The 22,916-nt window shown below is 35.2% G+C and overlaps 1 protein-coding gene across 1 annotated transcript in view; it reads left to right on the forward strand.

The window, feature by feature from the left end:
• Nucleotides 1–22,916, forward strand: part of LOC150077340 (vesicle transport protein GOT1B-like) — an 88,974-nt gene that overhangs the window by 39,141 nt on the left and 26,917 nt on the right. Inside the window, exon 3 of the mRNA XM_090386324.1 lies at nucleotides 10,012–10,190. Within this exon, the coding sequence (XP_090242450.1) occupies nucleotides 10,012–10,190 (179 nt within the window). The remainder of the gene's footprint in view (nucleotides 1–10,011; nucleotides 10,191–22,916) is intronic.

Here is a 22,916-nt window from a genome sequence, read left to right on the forward strand (position 1 = left end):
AAGATTAAAGTTAACCAAGTTTTCTTTTCCCCACTGAAGAATTACCTAGAGATTTAAGTAATTGGTGGAGGATATGTGAGAAGTTAAAGCTGTTTGGGTAGCAGAGGTTTCTCTGATTGGAAGGTGGAGCATAGTCTGCTGTCATCAGCAAAACTATGGAGAAGATTTCAGTCAGTGGAAGGAGGTCATTAATATACAAATGGAAAAGAGTGAGAGAAAGAACTGAATCTTGGGGAACACCAGCATTTGTGGAAAATTTTTGAATACAGAGGGTCATCTACCATCATTCGTAGGAAAATGGTCAGATAGAAAACTGGATATCTAATTGCAGAAAACAGTTGGCAGTCCAAAATGTGACCTTGTTTAGAAGATCTTTATGCCAAACATGATCAGAAGCCTTAGAATGTCAATAGCAACTTCTTGCATTTTGCCAAACTTCCACTGAATTCGTCCATAGATATATAACATAAGCCAAATATCACTAGAAAACAGAGTCATGAACCATCACTCTTAGTGAAAGGTAGATAGAAAACTGGATATCCAAATTGTAAAATATCACCAGTGGATTGACACTGATGAAATCCTTATTGGCAATCATTCATCAGATGGAAGGTTTCAAGATAGTTTAGGAGTTGGTGGTTAAGGGATTTCTCCCTTACTCTGGAAAGAATAGAGTACGTTCAGTACAGTGATAATTGAATGAAAGAGATTTATTACTCTTTTAGGACCTGGCTGAATATGAGCAAATTTCCAAGCAGAAGGAAAACATCAGTGGAATAAAGAAAGATAAAAAGGAAACAGAACCAGAAGAAGCTCTTCTTTTCTTTGTTAATCTCGTTGCTGTTCACTGTACTGGTTCCAACAGATCCACATTCTTCCTAAAATGGGGCTTCCAGACCTGTATACAGTAATCAAGATGTGGCCCTGTTGTGCCTTATACAGTGAAATAATCATCTCATTAACCCTGCTGGCAAAATTCCTCTATGTCATTGAAAAAAACCCCATGAGCTGAACTAGCACCTGCCTGCAGTGCTCAGAAGACGAAACTCCTTGAAGTTGTTGGTATTAAACTTGAATTGCCACTTCTCAGCCCATCTGCTTAATTTGTCTGGATCTTGTTGCAGTCACATAACCTGATTACTGGAATTTACCACCCTGCCAACCTTCATGTCATTTGCAAACTTAGACTTTAAGCCTGATATACATTCATCAATATCATTGATAAATATCGAAAACAACAATGGGCCCTGCACCGAACCCTGAGGAACTCCACTAATAACATTATTCCAGGAAGAGCAGTTCCCATTGATAACCATTCTCTTTCTTATTCGGCGCCTCCGTAGCCAGGTGGGAAGGAGCAGCAGTGTGCAGCACACGCTTCTTGATTAGACCGGGGTTCGAGCCCGTCACCACCAAATACGGAGGATGCGGAAAGGTCAGGGACTGACCACCGCATATCCCGGAGCAATATGGCCTTAGTTGCTAATGCTCCTAAAAACCAAACAACAACAACAACAACATCTTTCTTATTCCACTCAACCATCCCTTTATCTATAACAGTAACTTACACTTAATGCCACATTGCTCCAGTTTATACAGCAGTCTTTTATGTGCAACAGTATCAAAAACCTTCCTGAAATCCAAGTATATGATGTGAATATTATTTTTTGCATTCAGTTTCTTGGTTATAGCAACCTATCAGATTGGTTAGACAAGACTGCCCCTTAAGAAATCCATGCTTTGATTGCAGTGTAATTGCATGCCTGTCCAGATGGTTCTGCATTACTTCTTTTACCAGTGATTCCTTTATTTTTCCTGGAATAGATGCTAAGCTAACAGATCTAATTACTCGTATTACCTTTTGATCCTCCTTTATGAATTGAGGATACATTTACACATCTCCAGTCCATAGGGACCTCCCCTGAATTCAAGGAGAATGTGCTCATAATTATGGCTAAGGGTTTGCTTACCTCCTTTGCTGCCTCCCTTAATATAATTGGATAGATTCCATGCACCCAGGTGCCTTTTTTATAATATTCTTCAACAAGTTCTCCTTCACTTTCCTTTCAATTATCACAAAGTCATTTTGCTCCTCATTAGAGTTTGATAAACTTCTGACATCCCCTTCCCTAAAGAATTACTCATGTGAATGTAGATGCAAATTACCTATTCAGTTTGTTCGCATCTTAAGCAGGGTCATCAATAGTTAACCAATAGACCTCAAGTGGCCCAATGTGATTCAACCCCTTCCTTCTACTGTTAATATAAGCATAGTCTTTGCCAGAGACTTCTCATAATCTGCCTTTGCTTGCCTAACCTCCTTTGTTACTTGATTACAGACTAATATATATCTACCATAGGCTTCTGTATCACCTGATTTATTTATTTATTTATTATTATTTTTTTTTGCATCCTGTGCGCTTTTCTTCTCTGCCACATGTCTCAGTAGTTCATCTGGCATCCATTTAGGTCTAAGCATTGAACAGTGTTTCTTCATTAGTATGAAAAGCCTAGTAGCTTCTTGATAACTTCCTCCAAATACTTTATATTTACTTTAATTTTTTCTATTTACTCCAAATACTTTCTATTTAGAATTTGCTATTGGTAAAATCATGAGATGGTCCCATTACATTGTATTTAAAAATTGTCTAAGACCCCTGTAGTCACCCTTTGAAAACTTACTCTTGACAGTAGTTATGTCTTTAATTATCCAGTATACCAGCAATAAAGTGTTTACATTTTAAACTATTTCTTGCTTTTATCTCAGGAAAGCTAAATGTTATATATATATATAACATTTAGCTATATATTATTATTAGTAGTAGTAGTAGTAATGGCAAATGGTGCTAGAAAGCAAGCTTATATAGCATCAGCAAAAAAGAAAAAAAGGCAAACACTTCCCATTTTGACTGTCTATTCCTCTAACAGTTTATCAGTTTAGTTCTTCCTTGAATTTATTCAAACTACCTGCCTCTACAACATCAGATGTGAGTGTGTTCCAACAATCAACTACCCTCTGGCTGAAGGCAAATTTCTACACATCTGACCTGCAAACTTTCTTTGTCAGTTTACATTTATACCCCCTTATGTGTGTAGTCTGAACAAGAGGAAGGATTTCATTAGTACTCAGCTTACTCAATCCATTCAAGGCCTTAAACCACAATCAGATCTCCTTGCAGGTGCAAATGCTGTAATGTGCAAAACTGAAGTCGTTCCTGATATGAGCACCCCTTTTTCTCCCTTCACCAATCTTGTTTCTTTTCTCTGCACCTATTTCAACAATTCATGCCCATCCTTATATATCCACTCTTGGATTTTTTTTTTCCCTCACACCCATCAGAGTGTTAAAGAATACAGTTTATGCCAGCAGTGCAGTAGTAAAAATGCTAGTGGAGGAACGTTGGAGATGATAAATACCGGGTTTTCAACCATCCTCCTGCTGTGGGGGGAAATAGTTAATCTCCAAAAATAAAAATAAATAAAATAAAAATTTGTGTTGATAATTACAAATAATTTATGTCTAGATCAGGTGCTACTTTCTATAATAACTGATGTTCTAGAGGCAGAACAGAAGCTGCCTAAATTAATATTTGTCCTCCACTGATTCATGCCTGATACCACCAAATATTTTTACTAGCATGTAAAGGAATTTTATGTTAAGTTCTTGTAATAAAAAAAATTAAAATAGTTTTGCATTTATTTATGAAATAAGTTTAATATAGGTTAATGAATAAATGCTTGTCCTCACAAAATCAGTATTTTGAGATGCTCACTAGCACCCTACTTACCAATAAAAGTGGAATTTAAACTGTATGGTAGTGCTCTCTGAACTTCTTTGATACTAAAATACTATGCATATGTCAGAAATAATTCAGCAGTTTACTCAATTTTGTAATTATTGGGCACTCCACTTTTTTTTCTTTTTTTTTTTGTTTAGCCATTGATTGTAAGCCAAAAACATGTAAATGAGTGTAAGAAAAAGGGAAGATGTGCATTACTAGGTACAGGCTTAACCAAGGCTATTTGAATTTGACTAAGTTAGTTATCTTTCAGAAAGAATGTGTCCTGACCTCCAAGTATACACATATCAAACATGAAGCCTGTAGGTTTTATATATAAACTGTGTAGCTCCCAGCTCATTAGACATTGTGAAGAAACAAATGTCATAAAATTTTTAGGTATTAATCAATAATTGTAGTTTAATTGAACAGTCATGTCAATATATGCAGTGAAAGGAGATCAGAGTAAAAACAATGCTGATATAATGCCAAAATTTGACAAAATGTTTTGGGATATGATAAAGCCCTCGAAATAATGTTCTGTTGTACTTGTTTAACTTCATTTCTGATTTTTCAAATCAGTTGTATAATTTTTTTTTTTTTTTTAACATCAGGAGGCATGCCACTAACAGGTATACAGGCCACAGGTGGCATGTGTGTTGCAGGTTGATCAGTCTTAATACAGACAGTGGTACCTATATTGTGCTCTTAAGTGGTTAGTAAGGACAGAGTGTTATGCAAAAATAGCACTAAACAAGGTCTTTATAAAATGTCCTTTTTCCTAGATTCCTATGGAGATACAACCCCAACTTTGCAATAGTTTACCTATAAATTGTAGACAAGTGCTGTACTGGTGTTCTTAAATAAAAATGCAATTATACAAGGAGATAGTTAACAAATAAAACTAGAAATGCAAGTGCTTGGGTGCAACTGCAAAAAGGTAGATTCATATTCCCAGTGTAAACAAGCAAACAGAGTGACTAACATAAGGCTGAGCAAGAATTTCAGTGTGAACATATACCTGTTGCTGTGTGAATTGGCATGCGCAGTGTAAATAAACATAGCAGTGTACTTGTACTATTTAAATGCAATTTGATTTTTTTTTTTTAGCATAAATTATTTATTGCACTGCAGTATAAGGTAATATGAGGTACCACTGTGTGCGCATGCGTAAGCTGTAATACAGTATGGCAATCTTTAGGAGAATCATAATATAATAAAAATTGTACTGTACTCTTTGGAAATCACAAATCACTGTCCTCTTCGCAGAATGACATGTAACAAATACAACATCCAGATTTCAAGTTGACTTTGTTTACAAGTTAACTGTGGACATAATTTATGTTGATCACTTGCATACCTAATGTTATAGTGCTAAAAAGAAGCAGGGCATTCACCCAAGTTTTTTCACCCTTTACTTGTTGGAGAAACAACTCAAATTATACACACATGTGAGTTTATACAAGTAAGAACAGCGATAATATGAAAATAATTTTGAATTCCAGTTTTATTAAGTTAAAATATAATTGAAATTTGAAACATGTTTCTAGCATAACACAGGTAAAACATAGGTGGAGAATATGCCACTTCCTTTCCTTTAATTCATATCAGGATGAAAGCATAGTGATTGTAATGGCATGTTGAAAAGTTCCGGTCAACCCTTCCCTATCTCTTCCATCATGCAGTACGATTGATGACTTTTGAGGTTATGATGCACATTGTGTCGAGATCCATTATTCCTTACATTTCGAGGGTACAGCTCTAAAACGGTGTTTGTAGGCTGGCCGCTAGTTAGTACACTGGACCGACCCTATTGGTAACTCTCTAGGAGGCTTTTGGATCAGCTAGTGTATAATCTTGCTACTTCTACTCTGCCAGATAGTGGCTGGAGGGAGTCCGAGTCCGAGCTGGGGGGCAATGTCGAGGCCATGTTATGTCAAGGATCTGGGTATATTCTTACCATGTGTACACCATATCCAAAAATTTCATTACTTCATACAGCATGTCCCACCCACTTTTTCTTACTATTGAATACACCATGAATTGTCAAACTTATAGAGCAAGCTTATCTGCAAAAAGATCTAAACCTCCCAAACACTTCCTAATTCATTTCACAAATACATGTGGTCTCAGTTCTAATCTCAACGATGTCCATTTCCACTTGCAGTCTGCCTAACCCCATGTACTTTTTCTGACAGAATCTCAGTTATTGGTTGATTCAACTACTGCTCATCTCAGATGCCCAAATTATTCGCTGTATGATTACTTTCGCCTCAAAGGTGGTACTTGTGCATATGTCCGTTCTGTTATTCCCTGTCAGAGACTTGGTAATTTGGAATCTCCTCTCTTTGACCTTCTCTGGCTTAAAATCTCTCTACCTCATTGTTTCAAATTCATCTGATGTCTCTACTGTTCTCCCAACTCCACTAATCACTTGGAGCTCTTTGACTTCCTCTCTTTGCAACTTGACTTTCTCCAGTCCAACTTTCCTAACAATGAAGTAATTTTCCTTGGTGATTTTAATGTTCACAACTCCAGCTGGCTTCCATTTTCTAGTCACACTGACCCATTGGTTGAGATGCTGAGGCTTTTGCAATTACTAATGACCTTGCACAGATTGTTCATTTACCTACAAGAATACCGGACAATCCTAATCATACAGCCAACATGCTTGATCTTTTTCTCACAAACAACCCTTCTAAGTACATGGTCGAAGTGAGAGGTCCTTTAGGCACTTCAGATCACAACTTGGTGATTGTCTCTTCTCCAATGGAGCCTTTATCTCACGGCTATTACCAACCTCGTGTTGTTTGGCATTACAAGAATGCAAAATGGGATGACCTGCGAGATTTCTTTTCTTCTTTTCCTTGGTTGGATTACTGTTTCAAAACTTCTGATGTCAATGTTTGCTCAGATCGTGTCAGTGAAATTATTCTTGCAGGAATGGAATCCTTTATCCCACACTCCACTTTAAAATCTCGTCCTTTATCTAAACCTTAGTTTTCCAATAAATGTGCTAAGGCTGTTCAAGAGAAGAATGTTGCATATCGTAATTGGCTTGTTTCTAATTCTTCAGTTTCATTTTCTGCCTACACCAAAGCTCGCAACAATTATAAAGCAGTTATTAATCAGTCCAAACTAGAGTTTGAACAGGCTAAGAGTAGAAAACTTGCTTCTTGCCCTAATGGTAGCCGAGCATTCTGGTCTCTTGCCAAAGCTATTGGCCGCAACTTTTGCCCATCTCTGCTCCCACCTCTGTTCAAACCAGATGGTTCTGTTGTCACTTCAGCTAAGGATAAAGCTGACCTGCTAGCATCCCATTTTTCTTCCAACTCATGTATTAATGATCTTGGTAAAACCATTCCCAACACGCTCCATTCAATGCCTCCTGTGGTCTTCTGTCAAAAGGATGTCAGAAGGATTTTGGTGAATCTTGATGCTAAGAAAGCTCCGGGTCCTGATGGTATTTCTCCACCTGTGCTCCTGAACTTACTCCTATTCTTTGCTGCCTTTTTTCACTTTCTTATTCCAGAGGTGTTTTCCTTATGCTTGGAAATTTTCTCATATCCAGCCAGTTCCTAAAAAGGGTGACAAATCCCTCCCATCCAATTATCGTCCCATTGCAATTACTTCTAGTCTTTCTAAAGTAATGAAGAAATCAATTAACCGCCAACTCTTAAACTACCTAGAAACCTTCTGTCTGGTCAACGATCGCCAGTATGGATTCCGTCAGTGTCAATCCACTGATGATATTCTTCCTTACGTTACCCACTTATGGACTAATTCGATGGAAAAGTTCGGTGAAACACAAGTAGTTGCTCTTGACATCTCAAAGGATCGTGTTTGGCATAAAGGTCTTCTAAACAAACTTCCATCTTATGGTTTGCCAACTGTTTTTTGTAATTGGTTATCCAGTTTTTTCTCTGATCGCTCACTGAGGGTGATGGTAGATGGCTCTCTGTCTTCTAACTTCTCCACTAATGCCAGTGTCCCCCAAGGTTCAGTTCTTTCCCCCACTCTTTTCCTCTTGTATATTAATGACCTTCTTCCATTGACTGGAAATCCTATCCATAGTTTTGCCGATGATAGCACATTGCATTCCACTTTCCATTTAGAGAAACCTTGCCCTGCTCAATCAGCTTCAACTTCTCGAAAATCTGCTACCAATTCCTTAAATACCAGTCTTCAGGTAATTCTCCAGTGGGGCAAAGACAACTTAGTTGATTTCAGTCCTTCTAAAACTCAGTCCTAATGATACAAATCTTGCCTTATATCTCGCAAAAAGGATTCTTCTGCTCCTATGCTTATCTTTGGTGACACTCCGATTTCTAGGCAAAATGATATATCTCTTTTGGGGATTACCCTGTCTTGTAATCTCTCTTGGCACAAGCACATTACAAATATTGCTTCCTCTTCATCTAAAAAACTTGGTTTTCTTTTTCGCTCTCGCCTTTACTTTTCTTCCAAACAGCTGCTCGCTCTGTATAAATCGCAAATCCGCCATACCATGGAATATTGTTTCCACATATGGGGTGGTTCCCCCAAAACCTCTCTCAGGCTTCTTGATTCCATTCAGAAGAGGGCAGTTAGGCTAATTAATGATTCATCTCTAATAGAGACTCTCCACTCGCTGTCTCATCGACGTAATGTTTCTGCTGCATGCCTCTTCTACAGATATTTCCATGGGCACCGTTCTTCTGAATTAGCTTCTATAATTCCTACTCTCTCTTTCAAAACAGTCCGAACATGTGAAGCCACCAGCCAACATCCATTTACTGTCCAACTTCAAACTCACAGAACCAACTTTTCATCTACGTCAATTATTCATTAAACTGCCGTTTTCTTGAACACGAAAAAAAAAAAAATTTCCTGAAAATTACAGTCTACAGAAGTTAAAGTCCAATATCAACAAATATCTTCTTTCGTCTTCTCAACCTCCAACCCAAGCACCGTACTAAGTACTATAGGTTCTTAATACCCCTCGTGTTTAGGGTTTACATAAAAAAAAAAAAAGAAAAAAAGTTCATACAGTGAGCTTACCCCCAAATCCATTTGCAATTAAAGGCGACTGTTTGTAATTTAGCTTAAACCTAATGATACAAATCATTGGTTTAATATGAAAATGTTTCAATACACATTGCAAGTATGTGCAAAAAACTGTTTTAATTTTATTTGCATTTAATATGTAAAAAAGTGCCTTATTTTCTTCCTTACTAAGACTGCTTTCCTAGATTCCTAGATTTCAGACCATATTTACACAAAAGCTATTGCTTCTATATAAAATTCATTTGATGCAGAAAATGTTTGTCTTATTTAGATCACATCTTTGCAATTATTATTTTTCTTATTTCCAGTAGGTCCAGGGATAATTTTAAAAATTATGAATTTCTTCACTAGGGGATGTTGATTGTTCAAGCTTTCTCAGATGAAGCTAGTAAACTGAAGTAAATTTACTTTTGCCTCATGGCAGCCTTAGTTATGGTGGGATATAGAGGGAGAGAAAGAGGATAAATTAATGTATCACCAAATAATCAGCCACTGCAAAGATGTATTTGATGACAGGGATCAGATCAAATTTTATATGTGACCTTCATAGTCCAATTCTTTTCTGCTTTAAGGTGCCACTGACATGGTTATTTTGAGTGGGGGGAACTTTATGATGAAATTAGATAAATAAAACTGATTTTTAATTTTCTTTCGTGCTTATGATGCTCATCGACAAAAATTTTGATGTCAACAGTACCAAATTGCCAAAATGTAGAGCTTGTACATTTTCACTTCAAAACTTTTTCCATTTTGTAAATTCAGATTCTGTTATCAAAGGTTAAATGTTATGTGCATATGATGTTGTAATAAGTAAAAATATTTTGTCACCTCTGAGAGTACTTAATTCCTCCCACATAAACACTCTGTATCTATGAATAATACTATTACTACTATAATACTAAGCTATCATCCGCCTGAGGTATGCTATCCATAATGTTTCAATAAATAATTTTATTGTACAGTATTAAAATATTGTTTCTTTTCATGCAGATATTTCTTTTATTGAAAAAAATTATTCAGTGCCAGAAAAGCATTGTTTGTTGTTGTTTCACAATTTTAATTTTTCTTGGTAAAATTGATGCATTATTCTAAATTAAATTTGCTACATTTTGATTTACAGATGTGAAAAAAATTTTAATTTTTGCTGAAACAGATATTTTTAATTTTTTATTTTTTTAAAAAATAGATACTTTTCCTGACAGGGGTGGCATTTGTTATTGGACTAGAGAGAACATCTCGTTTTTTTTTCCAGTGGCATAAGTTAAAAGGATCCACAGCATTTTTTGGAGGAATTTTTGTAGTATTACTTGGGTGGCCTGTTATTGGCATGGTAATTGAAATTTATGGATTTATTGTTTTGTTCAGGTAAGCACTTTTACTTTTGTGTGTGTGTGTTTTTGGGGATTGGGGTTATTCATTCTAATTAACCATACTGGCAATTTTTAATATAATTTCTAATATAAGAGTTTGGAGTAGCAGATTTACATATGGAAGTGCCTAATAGAGGTAACAGTTTGGGGAGAATACTGCATTAAATATGTTATTTTAAATGGGGGGAAACTAATAATGTTTCCTGAGCTTCACTTTGTTATTTTCCTTTATTATTTTGACAGTTATTTATATGGTCAGAGCTTCCTTATATTAATATCAATGAGCAAAATGTTAAAATTAGAAATATTAATATAAAATTCCGTATGGATTACTTATGTTTTCATTGAATTGTAATTAAAACTATTCATAAGAAACCATAAGAACATTTAGAACTCATAAAACTGGAAAACAAATCTTTGATAATAAAGAGTCAGAATCTTTGGCATCATCATCATCATCATCATCAGCCATTTTCAATCCACTGCAGGATGAAGGCCTCTCCAGCAACTTTCCAGTTCCTTCTGTTTTGAGCACTGGACATCCATTTACTACCCACAAACTCATGAATTTCATCTATCCATCTCCACCTTTGTCTTCCAGGTTTTCTTCTAGCTCCTCTTGGATACCATTCTGTTATTTTCTTAGTCCATCTGTCATCATGTCTTCGAGCTATGTGTCCTGCCCAAGACCATTTTAGTTCTTTAGTTTTGATAAGAATGTCCTTTACTTGAGTTTGTTGCCTAATCCATGTGTTTCTCTTCTTATCTAACAGTCTGATTCCCAATATGATTCGTTCCATTCTTCGCTGTGTAGTTCTCAGCTTCTCTTCCATTCTTTTGGTGAGTGCCCAAGTTTCACTACCATAAGTCATGGTGGGGAGTATACATTGGTTCATTATTTTACGTTTCAGACAAACTGGGATATTGCTCTTCAGTATGTGACTATATTTCCTGAATGTTATCCATCCAAAATTTATTCTTCTCTTGACTTCCAGCCATTTATCATTATTACAGCTAATAACTTGTCCCAGATAAGTATATGACTCCACCTTTTCAATTACTGCTCCTTCAATCATTATTTCCCTTTCTGTGGCATACTTGTTCATCATTACTTTTGTTTTAGCCATATTCATCTTTAGTCCAAAATCCTTACTAGCTGTGCATAACTGATTAAGATTTTCCTCTAATTCTTTGGGATCATGGCTTATGACCACAATGTCGTCTGCAAATCGTAAATGGTTTAGGTACTCTCCGTTCACATTAACTGCTTTCTGCGACCAGTCTAATCTTCTGAAAGCTTCCTCAAGGGCAGCAGTAAACAGCTTCGGAGATATTGTGTCTCCTTGTCGAACTCCTTTCTCAATTTTAAATTTGCTACTGTCTTTGTCTAGTCTAATAAAGGAGGTAGCACTCTCGTATATTTTCTTCAAAATCATAATATATGGGGTATCAATGCCTTGTCTTTCCAGTGCCCGAAACATTGCCTTATGCTGTATGGAGTCAAATGCCTTTTCATAATCCACAAATGCCAGGCATAATGGTGTTTTATATTCATTTGCTTTCTCCATTAGCTGTGATATTACGTGAAGGTGATCCATAGTTGAGAATCCTGTCCTAAAGCCAGCTTGCTCTTTCGGTTGATTCTCATCAAGTATTCTTTCTAATCTGTTAGTAATGACCCTTGTGAACAACTTGTAGATGTGGGATAACAAGCTAATTGGTCTATAATTTCCAATTTCTGATTTATCTCCTTTCTTATGCAGCAAAACTATTATTGCATTATTCCACTGCTTAGGCATCACACCTTTTCTAATGCACTTTGTGAAGAGCCTTGCCAGTTTTTGTGTTATGTCTCTTCCTCCCAATTTTAACAACTCTACAGTAACTTCATCTTCTCCCGGGGCTTTCTGATTCTTCATTTTCTTCAATGAATATTGGGTATGTCGTATGTGTTGCTACTTTGCAATCCATCTTCCCCACTGCTGGCATCATTCCCCTGCTCCTTGTATAATTCTCTATAGTAGTCTTCTGCTATTTGAATTATGCCTTCTCTGCTGTTTATAAGTACACCATCGCTATTCTTCAGTTTCAGTATCATTTGTCTTTCTGTATTACTGCTCATGACTGCTGATTTAAATCCTTTGTTTTCCCTTAATGCTTGTTCTACTTTTCTTGTGTTAAATCTTCGTATGTCCTCTCTGAGTCTCTTTCTAATGGCTTTGCATAACTCAGTATACTCAATTTTCTCCCTGTCAGTGTTTTTCTTGCTTTTCATTTGTCGTCTTCTGTTCATCATGACAAGTGTTTCTTGACTAATTTTTTCTTCTTTGGATTTCTTTTTCCCTATAGGTTTCTTGGGCTTTATCACTTTCAAAAAGTTGTAATATTCCTCGTCGATATCTTGGTCCTCAGCAGTCTGCAGAAGCTCATACTTGTTCTTAAGTTCCAGTACATACTGCTTTTTCTCCTCCTCTGTTATCTCAAAGACCTTTGTATTATTTACTCGAGTCAGTTTTTTCCTTTCCTTTCCTACATCTATATCAAGTGTACATCTTACCATTCTGTGATCACTTCCAACATTTACCTTATTCAGGACGGTAACATCATTCACAATATATCTTCTGTTAGTGAGGATGAAGTCGATTTCATTAGTAGTTAATCCATTTGGACTCTTCCATGTCCACTTTCTGTTCACCCTTTTCTTGAAAAAAGTGTTCATTACTGACATTCCTTGAGATTCTGCAAATTCCACAAGTCTTTCACCTCTTTCATTTCTTTCACCAATTCCAAAATTTCCAATCTTTGGCATAAAAAAATATAACTATAAAAATATGAATTAAAACATGGAGAAGCATGAGGTGCATGTATTTTATCAATGTGTCAATATCTTCTTCAAAGCTTAACTGAGGGACTTTTTGATAACCTTTATTCAGGAAGATCATGTAGTGCTGCTGGTTGGGGGGGGGGGAATGGGTGAAGTATATCAAATGGTGGGAACTTAGTTGACCTGAGTTTTAATGATACTGACATTGATTATATTATTGTAAGACCAGGCAAAAGACAGCAACTAAATATTAATGGTTTCAGTGCTCATACTGATAGCTTTGGATATTAGCAGTTTACTTAAAGAGAACTGGTGGTCTCCTATAATAGTTTTGTCAAAATTTTAGTAATTGTTCAGAAATGGTATTGCTCTTGAGTTCACAGACAGCAGTACTTTTCGAAGATATGGATATACAAAGTTGCTGAAGGTGAAAGAAAATTGTGTTCTTATTGAACTTATGTAAATTGAATCACAGCAACAAAAGAGAATGAGATAGATTATGTTGTTGTTGTTGTAATCATTGAAATTTTGGAGACATTTTAGGTTGAGACAAAAGACGTTAGAGAGTTTGCACACAGAGCAGAATGTAACTTCATCAGTATTTTTAAAGATATGTTTAAAGGCTAGAAACCAACATGAGGCACACAGCAAATTAATATATTGTCTAGTAGAGGAGTAGAGTGACCAAAATTGGAAAGTTTTTTGAAAGGCTTGGGTGATGGTGTAATTGATTAATTGGCAGAATAATCCCTTATTCAAAACCTGTTTGTAAGTAAAAATATTTTACTGCTCATAACCTCCTTGGTAGTCAGGGCCGCATTAATGCTATGACCAACCTGGCTGCAGCCAGAGGCCTCACCCAAAGAGGGGCCTCATTTTCAGTGTAAATATTTTCTAAAGTAGTGATAAAAATTTCTAATAATAATAGTAGGTTTTTTTTTTTTTTTTGTTAGTTGTTGGCACATCGTCTTCTGTGACCATGATGCACCTCCCAAAGTTTTTGCATTTTACTCTGATCCAAGCCCGAGGCGGGATTCGAACCCACGACCTTTGGGTTGCCAGGCAGCCACTTTACCCACCTGGCGAGCCCGGTCGGCTTTTTAGTATTATTGATGATGGAAAAATATGTATCAATGTATAGATCAGGGTTGGGTGCCTCTGTAGCCAGGTGGGAAGGAGCAGCAGTGCGTAGCACACGTTTCTTAATTAGACCGGGGTTCAAGCCCTTCACCACCAAATACGGAGGATACAGAAAGGTCAGGGAATGACCACCGCATATCATGGAGCAATATGGCCTTAGTTGCTAATGCCCCTAAAAACCAAATAACAACAACATAGATCAGGGTTGGCCAACGAGTCGATCGCGGATTTAATTTCGGTTGATCACGATGAATTTTAAATACACAGTAATCCCTCGATTTGTGCACCTTGTGCAATGTAATTTTTGAGATGGTAGATCACGGCACATTTTGAAGGAAAAAAAGTAGATTGCATCATAAATTAAATAGCCCAATCCTGATATAGATGAATAAAACTCTCTTTTTTTTTTTTTTTTTTTTGTTTTCAGGAGCATTAGCAACTAAGGTCATATTGCTCTGGGATATGCGGTGGTCATTCCCTGACCTTTCCACATCCTCCATATTTGGTGGTGACGGGCTCGAACCCCGGTCTAATCCAGAAGCGTGTACTACGCACTGCTGCTCCTTCCCACCTGGCTACGGAGGCGCCATAAAACTCTCTCAAAACAAGTTTTTTCTGTCATCCAACAAAGAATAAACAACTCTGTAAAGGCAGAAACACACTTATATAATAATAATAATAGCTTGCATATTGCTAAAGCACATTTCTGGAGGTCACTACCATAAAGCAATAAAAACAATTTGCACTTTCCAGTTTATTGGCCGTTCCTGCTAGAGGAATCTGTTATAAATGGGTAGTAAACTCGATCTAATTGCATTTACGATAATACCGATAGCTGGAATTCTGTAGGTTTTTACGTTATTATGATGAAATGTGTTTCCCCTTCACTGAAATCTTCACTCATATAAAAACTTATATAAATTTTCAGAATCTTCTCTTCGTTGCTATTGTGTTGTGTCCATTTGGGGTGATTTCCGAGTTTGACTGCAATTTCTTGTAAACACAAAGGCAAATTGTGCATAAGCGAATTCAGTCGTGTTATGTACGACATTGTTTTCTCCCTATTTATAAATCATGTATGATCAAATTTGTGTAGTGTAAACACATGTTATATGAGGACCGACTGTACGTCTCTTGAGTCATTTTGAACGTTGTGTGCTGTTGTGATTGCTAAATGTAAAGACAGCGAAGCTTTGCTCACTGCTGTGTCAGGTAATCATATAAACTTTTTTATTTGTGTTTATTTTTAAGTCTATGAAGTTTATTGGGGGAAAAAATTTTTCTAGTTTCAGTTATCTGTTTCGTTATCAAAATGTATACATCATAGTTCAAAACAAATGATTTGATGTTCAAAACAGCAACTGGATATGCAGAGCCTAATCAGAAGCTTTTCTTATTATTGTTATTTAGTAAAGACCAGAGGTGGATTGGCCATGAGACTTACTGGTGGACCACGGAGGACGGTGTTATTTTCAATATTACACTCTGACCTCCGATACATTTTATTTGTTTTCTCCTGTAAGAATTTTTGACCCATCCACCTCTGGTAAAGCCGGTAATATAATACAGTAAACCCCCGCTATTCACGGTATCTGTATTCGCGGTTTCGCGTATTCGCGGTCGCTGATTTAAACCTAAAAAAAATGTGAATTTTAAAACGCCGGAACATTTTCCGCCATGAAAAAAACATGGGTGTGGCTAAAATCATTTTGCCCAGTCCACAGAGTAGTACAGTCAGTCATCTTATAACACGTGTTTACACTACACTAATTCAATCTTACACAATTTAGGGGAACGATATTGTATATAACACGAACTGAATTCGCATATGCACGATTCGCCTTTGTGTTTACAAGAAATGGCAGTCGAACGCGGAATCACCCCAACTGAACGCAAAACGATAGAAATGAAGAGAAGATTCTGAAAATGTATTTATTTTTTTATAGCAGTGAAGGGGAAACACATTTCACCATAATAACTTAAAAACCAACACAATTACAGCTATCGGTATTATCGCAAATGCAATTAGATAGAGTTCACTACCAGTTTATAACAGATTCCACTAGCAGGAACGCAACTGGAAATTGTTTTTATTGTTTTATGGTAGTAACCCCCAGAAATGTAAAATGTGAGCTAGTGAGGTGTTAATAGAGTTGTCTCTGCCTTTATGGTGTTGTTTATTCGTTTTGATACACGCTCACAGCTTTATGTGTATCAAGTGTGCCTCCTCATTTTGTAATTGTGCTTTATTCTCTAAAAATGAGTAAAAATAACTTAAAAGGTGTAAAAAGGAAGTGTCCTGCGCTCAATGGGTGGGGGGTGACAAAATCGCGAGTGCGGATGTTTCAAGCTAATCCTTGTTCAGTATGTGTAATGCGCTTGTCATAGAAGGTTTCATCTCTTGCTTTTAATTGATACGTTTACAAAAGTGAAAAATCTACCATTTTGCAGTGTGTTGATGTAAACAGACTTTTTCGAGCGTGTTAAAGTTAAAAGAAAGTGATTTTATTGTGGACAAGTTCTTTTCTAATCCTACAAAAATATGGCCGCGAATAAAAAGGGAACTGTGAAAAGATCAAAGAAGGTGATGACATTAGCGAGTAAAATTGAATTGTTAGACAAAATTTCTAATGGTGAAAGTGTCTCCTCAGTGGCAAAACATTATAAAATCAATGAGTCAACGGTACGATCAATCAAGAAATCGGAAGAAAAAATCCGCCGTAGTGTCCGTGAAAACGCGCTAATTGCATCAAAAATTTGCTCTATAACTCGTGATGTGAAATTAGAAAAAATGGAAAAGGCTTTAAATCTGTGAATAGAAGACCGAACTCAAAATAAAATTCCGTTAAGTTCACTTATCATTCGTGAAAAGGCAAAACACCTTTATCAACACTACACTTTAGTGAAACTGGTGATAGCACTCGCGGGATAAGTTTTTTAGCCAGCAAAGGCTGGTTTGAAAGATTTAAAAATCGATATGGTTATTTTTCGCCCAGCAACCCATGTTCTTGATATGTTTTTGAAAGGTTTCTTTAAAATGTCTAATAAATATGTACAGTATTACATTTAGTAAATTAATAAGAGGAGTTTACCTCAATATAGTACGTGGAACACTTCCGTATGATACCCTCCAGAAATTAAAACGGAAAAAACGAAAAAATCGAAAACTTACCGGTACATTAAAGTAAAGTATAAATAATTAAAGTAAAATATAAATAATTAAATAATCAATTTAACACAATTCAAAATCAATTCAAAACAATAAAATTCAAATTAACGCAATTAAAAGAATCTAACGAAAATATTCAAAACGATTTTCCTTCCTGAAGCTGACAATGCTTTTCGACCGACTGTCGTGATCACAGGAATGATAATTACCGAATCAGGCTAAACCTGCAACTTAAATAGTGATTATATGTCTTCGCGCATGCGCGTAAAGGTCCACGCATCGGAGATCAAATATGGCCGCCGAACATTAACAGAATTCTCGTGTAATTTAATTTCAACGGTTTCTGCAATTAATAGTCGCATATAATTACGTTGAACGTTAAGTATTTTGGCCTCGTTAAATAAAAAAGTATGTTTTTCGTTAATGGCATGAAAGGCTAATTCTGACGCTGCTGAACGAGAAGCACGAACTGAGGCTTCGTGTTGATTTACACGAATATTAAGAGAAAACCGCGTAGAACCCTGGTAAGACGAGTCGCAATCACCGCAAGAAATGTTGTATACCAGATCATTAATTTGTGTTGCGAACGCGGAAAGAACAGAGCGATTGTTCAGTATAGTGTGTAACTTCCGTATAGGCCTAGCTATAATTTTAAATTCGGTATCTTTAAAGAATCTGTTAAGCTGTTTGTGCCACTGTTCAACATATGGGACAGAAATAAAGTATTTTTTGATATTGCTATTGTTGATTGGTGTAGTATTTTTTATCCTATCCTTAGCTTGTACCCTAATTCGATTTATTGTGTTAATGGGATAACCCCTGTTCAAGAATCTGCTAGTTAATATTTGTATTTCTGAGTCCAAAGCAGAATCCGTCGTTGAATATTTATAGGCATTTAAAAATTGATTAAAGATAATCGATCTTTTGTAGGTGAACGGGTGGTAGCTATTATAATGTAGAAGCATACCGGTGTTTGTGGGTTTTCGATAGATGCTAAATTGTATTTTGTTCGAGTCCCGGGTAAGCGTGAAATTTAGAAAGTTTAATGACTTAGTATCCGTATTTTCCCTTTCCAATGTAAATTTGAGTCTAGAATGAATATTATTAAACGAATGTAAAATGTCTTGGATAGTACTACTATCGGTAATAACTAGAACATCATCTAAATACCTCCCATAGTATGTGATACGGGGACGAAAAGGTGTCAAATGTATCTGCTCAATCGTTGAGAGATAGATCTCTGACATTAAGCCACTCAGGCTCAAACCCATAATTGTGTGTCTCGATTGTATACTACTGGAGAGACAGGAAGTGAATGAAATAGTTGGGTTTGAACCTGAGTGGCTTAATGTCAGAGATCTATCTCTCAACGATTGAGCAGATACATTTTATCTGCTCAATCGTTGAGAGATACCATAACTCAGTATTCGCGTTTTCAGTATTCGCGGAATTTCTCAGGAACGTAACCCCCGCGAATAGCGGGGGTTTACTGTATAATGATTGCTTGGTTGGTTCTACATTTTTAGAAACCACCACCTCAATATTTATAATATTTTAATTTTGTAGGCACCTAGTGCAGTGTACTTTGTGCCCCAACAAATAATAAGTAAACATTATTATAATCCTTACTATGTTTTGTAAAGATTTATCTAATTTTTAAATTTATTTTTAGAACATATCATAATGAAACAGACATTTGAAATTGGAGCTCAGAAACGAAAAAGAGTAAAAAAAAAGGAGAAGAGTTCTTTAAAAATCTACCTAAATTAACAGATTTCTTTCACACCTTGTCTGAACTGCCTTATCAGCCCACAACATTTAATAATTGTATAGAGCCCAGTTCAAATATAAATAAAGTCGATACTCCATCTACATCACATGATGCACAGAACTTGCAAAAGTTGTCATTCTTGCTGAGCCTACTTCAGATCCCAGGTTATGACATAATTTTCAAGGAAAGTGGAAAGATTTGCAAGAATACTGGATTTGATTGTGGCCTTCTAAATGTCAAAATTCGGAATATGATTTTAGTGCATATGAACATTATGCAAGTAAGGAAAATGGCGAGAAGTAACAAGAACACTTCAACCCAGCCTTTTTTACCATCAGCTTCAAAATGGTGAAACGCTTACATGTGATTATATTATTTATTCAACATCACAAGGAAAAATATATTGTTTTGTGTGTAAATTATTTTCTACATCCACAACAAGTCCATTTACAAGTGATTAGCATTAGCAAGGGCACATGATGCAAGAAAGCAAGCTTATATAGTATCGGCCAAAAAAAAGCACACACACCCTTCTCATTTCACCTATCCACTTGCTCCAAATTTTTGTCTAGTTCTGCCTTGAATCTGTTTAAGCCATCAACTTCTACAATAACAGATGGAGGTTTGTTCCAGCAATCAACCACCCGCTGGCTAAAGGCAAACTTCCGCACATCTATCCTATGACTGTCTTTCCTCAATTTGAATTTATGCCCTCTCAGGCAATTATTCTGAGCAAGAGGAAGAATCCCATCAGCATTGAGCATGCTGGAACCATTCAAGACTTTATACACCTCAATCAGATCACCTCGCAGGTGCCTAGTCTCCAGACACTGTAATTTGCAAAACTTAAGCCTTTCTTCATAAGAGCAACCCTTTGTTTCATTCACTAATCTTGTTTCTCTTCTCTGTACTTGTTCCAGCAGCTCTACATCCTTCTTAAAATGAGGCTTCCAGACCTGTATACAGTACTCAAGGTGTGGCCTGACCATTGGCTTATACAAGGGGATAATCACTTCCTTATTCCTGCTAGAAAAATTCCTGTATATCAGTGACAAGACGCCATGAGCTACTCTTGCATACTGTCTGCACTGCTCAGAAGACTTCATATCTGCCTGCACAATTACCCCTAGGTCCTTTTCACATGATGGTTTCAATGACTGGAAACATGGATTAGAAATTGTTATTCAACATGAAAATGGATCTGAACATCAAAAAAATTTATTAACATACCTAACAAGAACGAAAGAGAATGAAAGAATTGACTCAGAATTAGAGAAGCAATACAATGACGAAAAAAATTATTGGCGCAAAATATTAAAACGTACAGTAGCAGTAATAAAATTTTTAGCCGCAAGAGGTTTACATTTTAAAGGAAGTAATGCATTACTAGGTTCCACATGGAATGGTAACTTTCTAGGAATTTAAGATGTTATAAGTGAATTTGATCCGTTCTTAAAAGAAGATTTGCTTAAATTTGGAAATAAAGGTACAGGAAATGTATCCAATTTGTGAAGAAATTATAGAAATGATGGGTAAAAAGATTTTCTCAGAAATTGCAAAAGAAAATTAAACAAGACAGATATTATTCCATTTCTGTTGATTCAAAACCAGATAAGTCACTTAGGTCAACTTACATTTATAATTTGCCATGTCAAAAATAGCTCATACGTAGAACAATTTCTAAAATTTATTCCCATTTATGTTCATGGAACTGAAGCTTTATATGATGAAGTAAGAAAATTTTTAAATCAGCATGATATCCTGTTATCAAACTGCCATGGTCAATCTTATGATAATGCAGCTAATATGGCTGGAAAATATAATGGACTTCAAGCTAGAATTTGAGACATAAATCCTCTATAAGTTTTTATTCCTTTTATATCACATTCATTAAATTTAATTGGAGTTAACGTAGCAGAATGTGCTATGGAAGTGAAGTGTTTTTTCAATTTTGTACAAAATTTGTATACTTTTTTTTCTTCATCACCTCATAGATGGAATATTTTAACTTCAGTGCTCAGTTCAAATGTTAAATGAAAGGTTGTAAAAATATCTTTTTTACAGAAAGCTTGAAACAGTGTTTCTAGCACTTTTTCGAATGATACTTTAACTATGATGAATAAAACAAATAAAATTTTGCAGGAAAAAACAATAAATTTATCATTGGTCTTTAAACTGTTAAGGTATAAATGACACTATAAAGTGTCATTTATAGAAGAAAAAAAGAGATAAATTTGAATACTATGAACAACAAGCCAAATTACTTTCTTCAAATAGCAATTATAATGATTCTGATAAACATGTTAAAAAACAATGATCTGTACTCCTATGAAAAAAGTAAAACAGTAGGCATAATACTGCAAGGAAACGAAAAATTTAAAGTAGAAACTTTTCTTCCTGTTATTGATTCTTTAATTACAAATTTAAATTATCGTTCAAATGCATATGACAATGTCTATCAAAGATTTGGATTTTTGGAAAATCTAGCTAACTTAGATGAACATGATATTATTAAATATTCCAAAAATAGACTCTAAAGTGTTTAGGGCATAAGACTCAAACTATAGGAGAGTCTAGACTATGTATAAATATAGTGCAAGTGCATCAGAAATATATAGCTATATCTGAATAAATCAGAATATTAGTAAAATTCTGATTTATTCAGATATAGCTATGTATTTCTGATGCGCTTGAACTATATTTATACATATTACAAAAATTTGAATTCATTTTATAAAGAAGATTTAAATTAAGTAGAATTTGTAAATGAATGTATATATTTAAAATCTCTTATTGAAGAAGAATTAAAAAGAGGGAAAAAATTGTTGTTTGAAAGCAAAGACTTGCCATTTAAATAAAAATCATTTAGAAATAGAGTTACAAAAAGAGCACATTTCAAATGAAGAAGAACATGAAAATGATATAGAAGAGGAAATTGAAACTGATCATATACAAAACTTAAATTTTTTATTACCTTTATTTTTATATAAAAGAAAACAACTTAGTTGAAGTTTTTCCAGATATTGAAATTACATTATGTATATACTTTTGCTTAATGATTTCAAATGCCAGTGGAGAAAGATCTTTTTCCAAATTAAAATTGATTAGAAATACTTTGAGAAGTGTTATGATAAAAACTAGACTCAATAATTTAGCTATTCTTAGTATAGAAAATGAAATTTTGAATTCTTTAGATTTCAGTGAATTAATTGAAAAATTTGCTAGAAAACCAAGATAAAATGTAATGTGAAAGAATTCTTAAACTTTAAATTAAGAATGTTTAAATTTTATTCTTTTTTATACCTTTTCATTCTACCTTTTTTATACCTACTGTATATAAAATTATACCTCTTTTACTGTACAATAAATAAGTTAAAACTTTCTATTAAAATTGTTTTTATTATTACTTTATTTTTCAAGTCAAGAAATAAAACATTTTTGACTTCTTAGTTTATATTTTTATCAAGGAATTATTATTTACAATATAAATATAAAAACCTTGTTGTGTGTGTGTGTGTGTGTGTGTGTGTGCGTGTGTGTGTGTGTGTGTGTGAGGTATATATATATACACTGGTGTTCAAAGAAAGTGCATCACCTTGGAATTTCACATTTCTAACTCTTTTTCTTGATGGCATGTTACATTAATGACTAGCATCACAAATAGAAATATAAACAAAGAATATTTGTTCACCAGGTACAAACTAATATTTACTTGAACCTCTGGCCCTGATGTGACAGCAGCACACCATCGCGGCATTGACAAGATCAATTTCTGAAGATAATCAACTGATAGTTCGTGGTTCCAAACATGAATTAT

The sequence above is a fragment of the Mastigoproctus giganteus genome, chromosome 12 (assembly GCF_048544385.1).
Source record: "Mastigoproctus giganteus isolate SK-2022 chromosome 12, ASM4854438v1, whole genome shotgun sequence".
NCBI lineage: Eukaryota > Metazoa > Arthropoda > Arachnida > Uropygi > Thelyphonidae > Mastigoproctus > Mastigoproctus giganteus.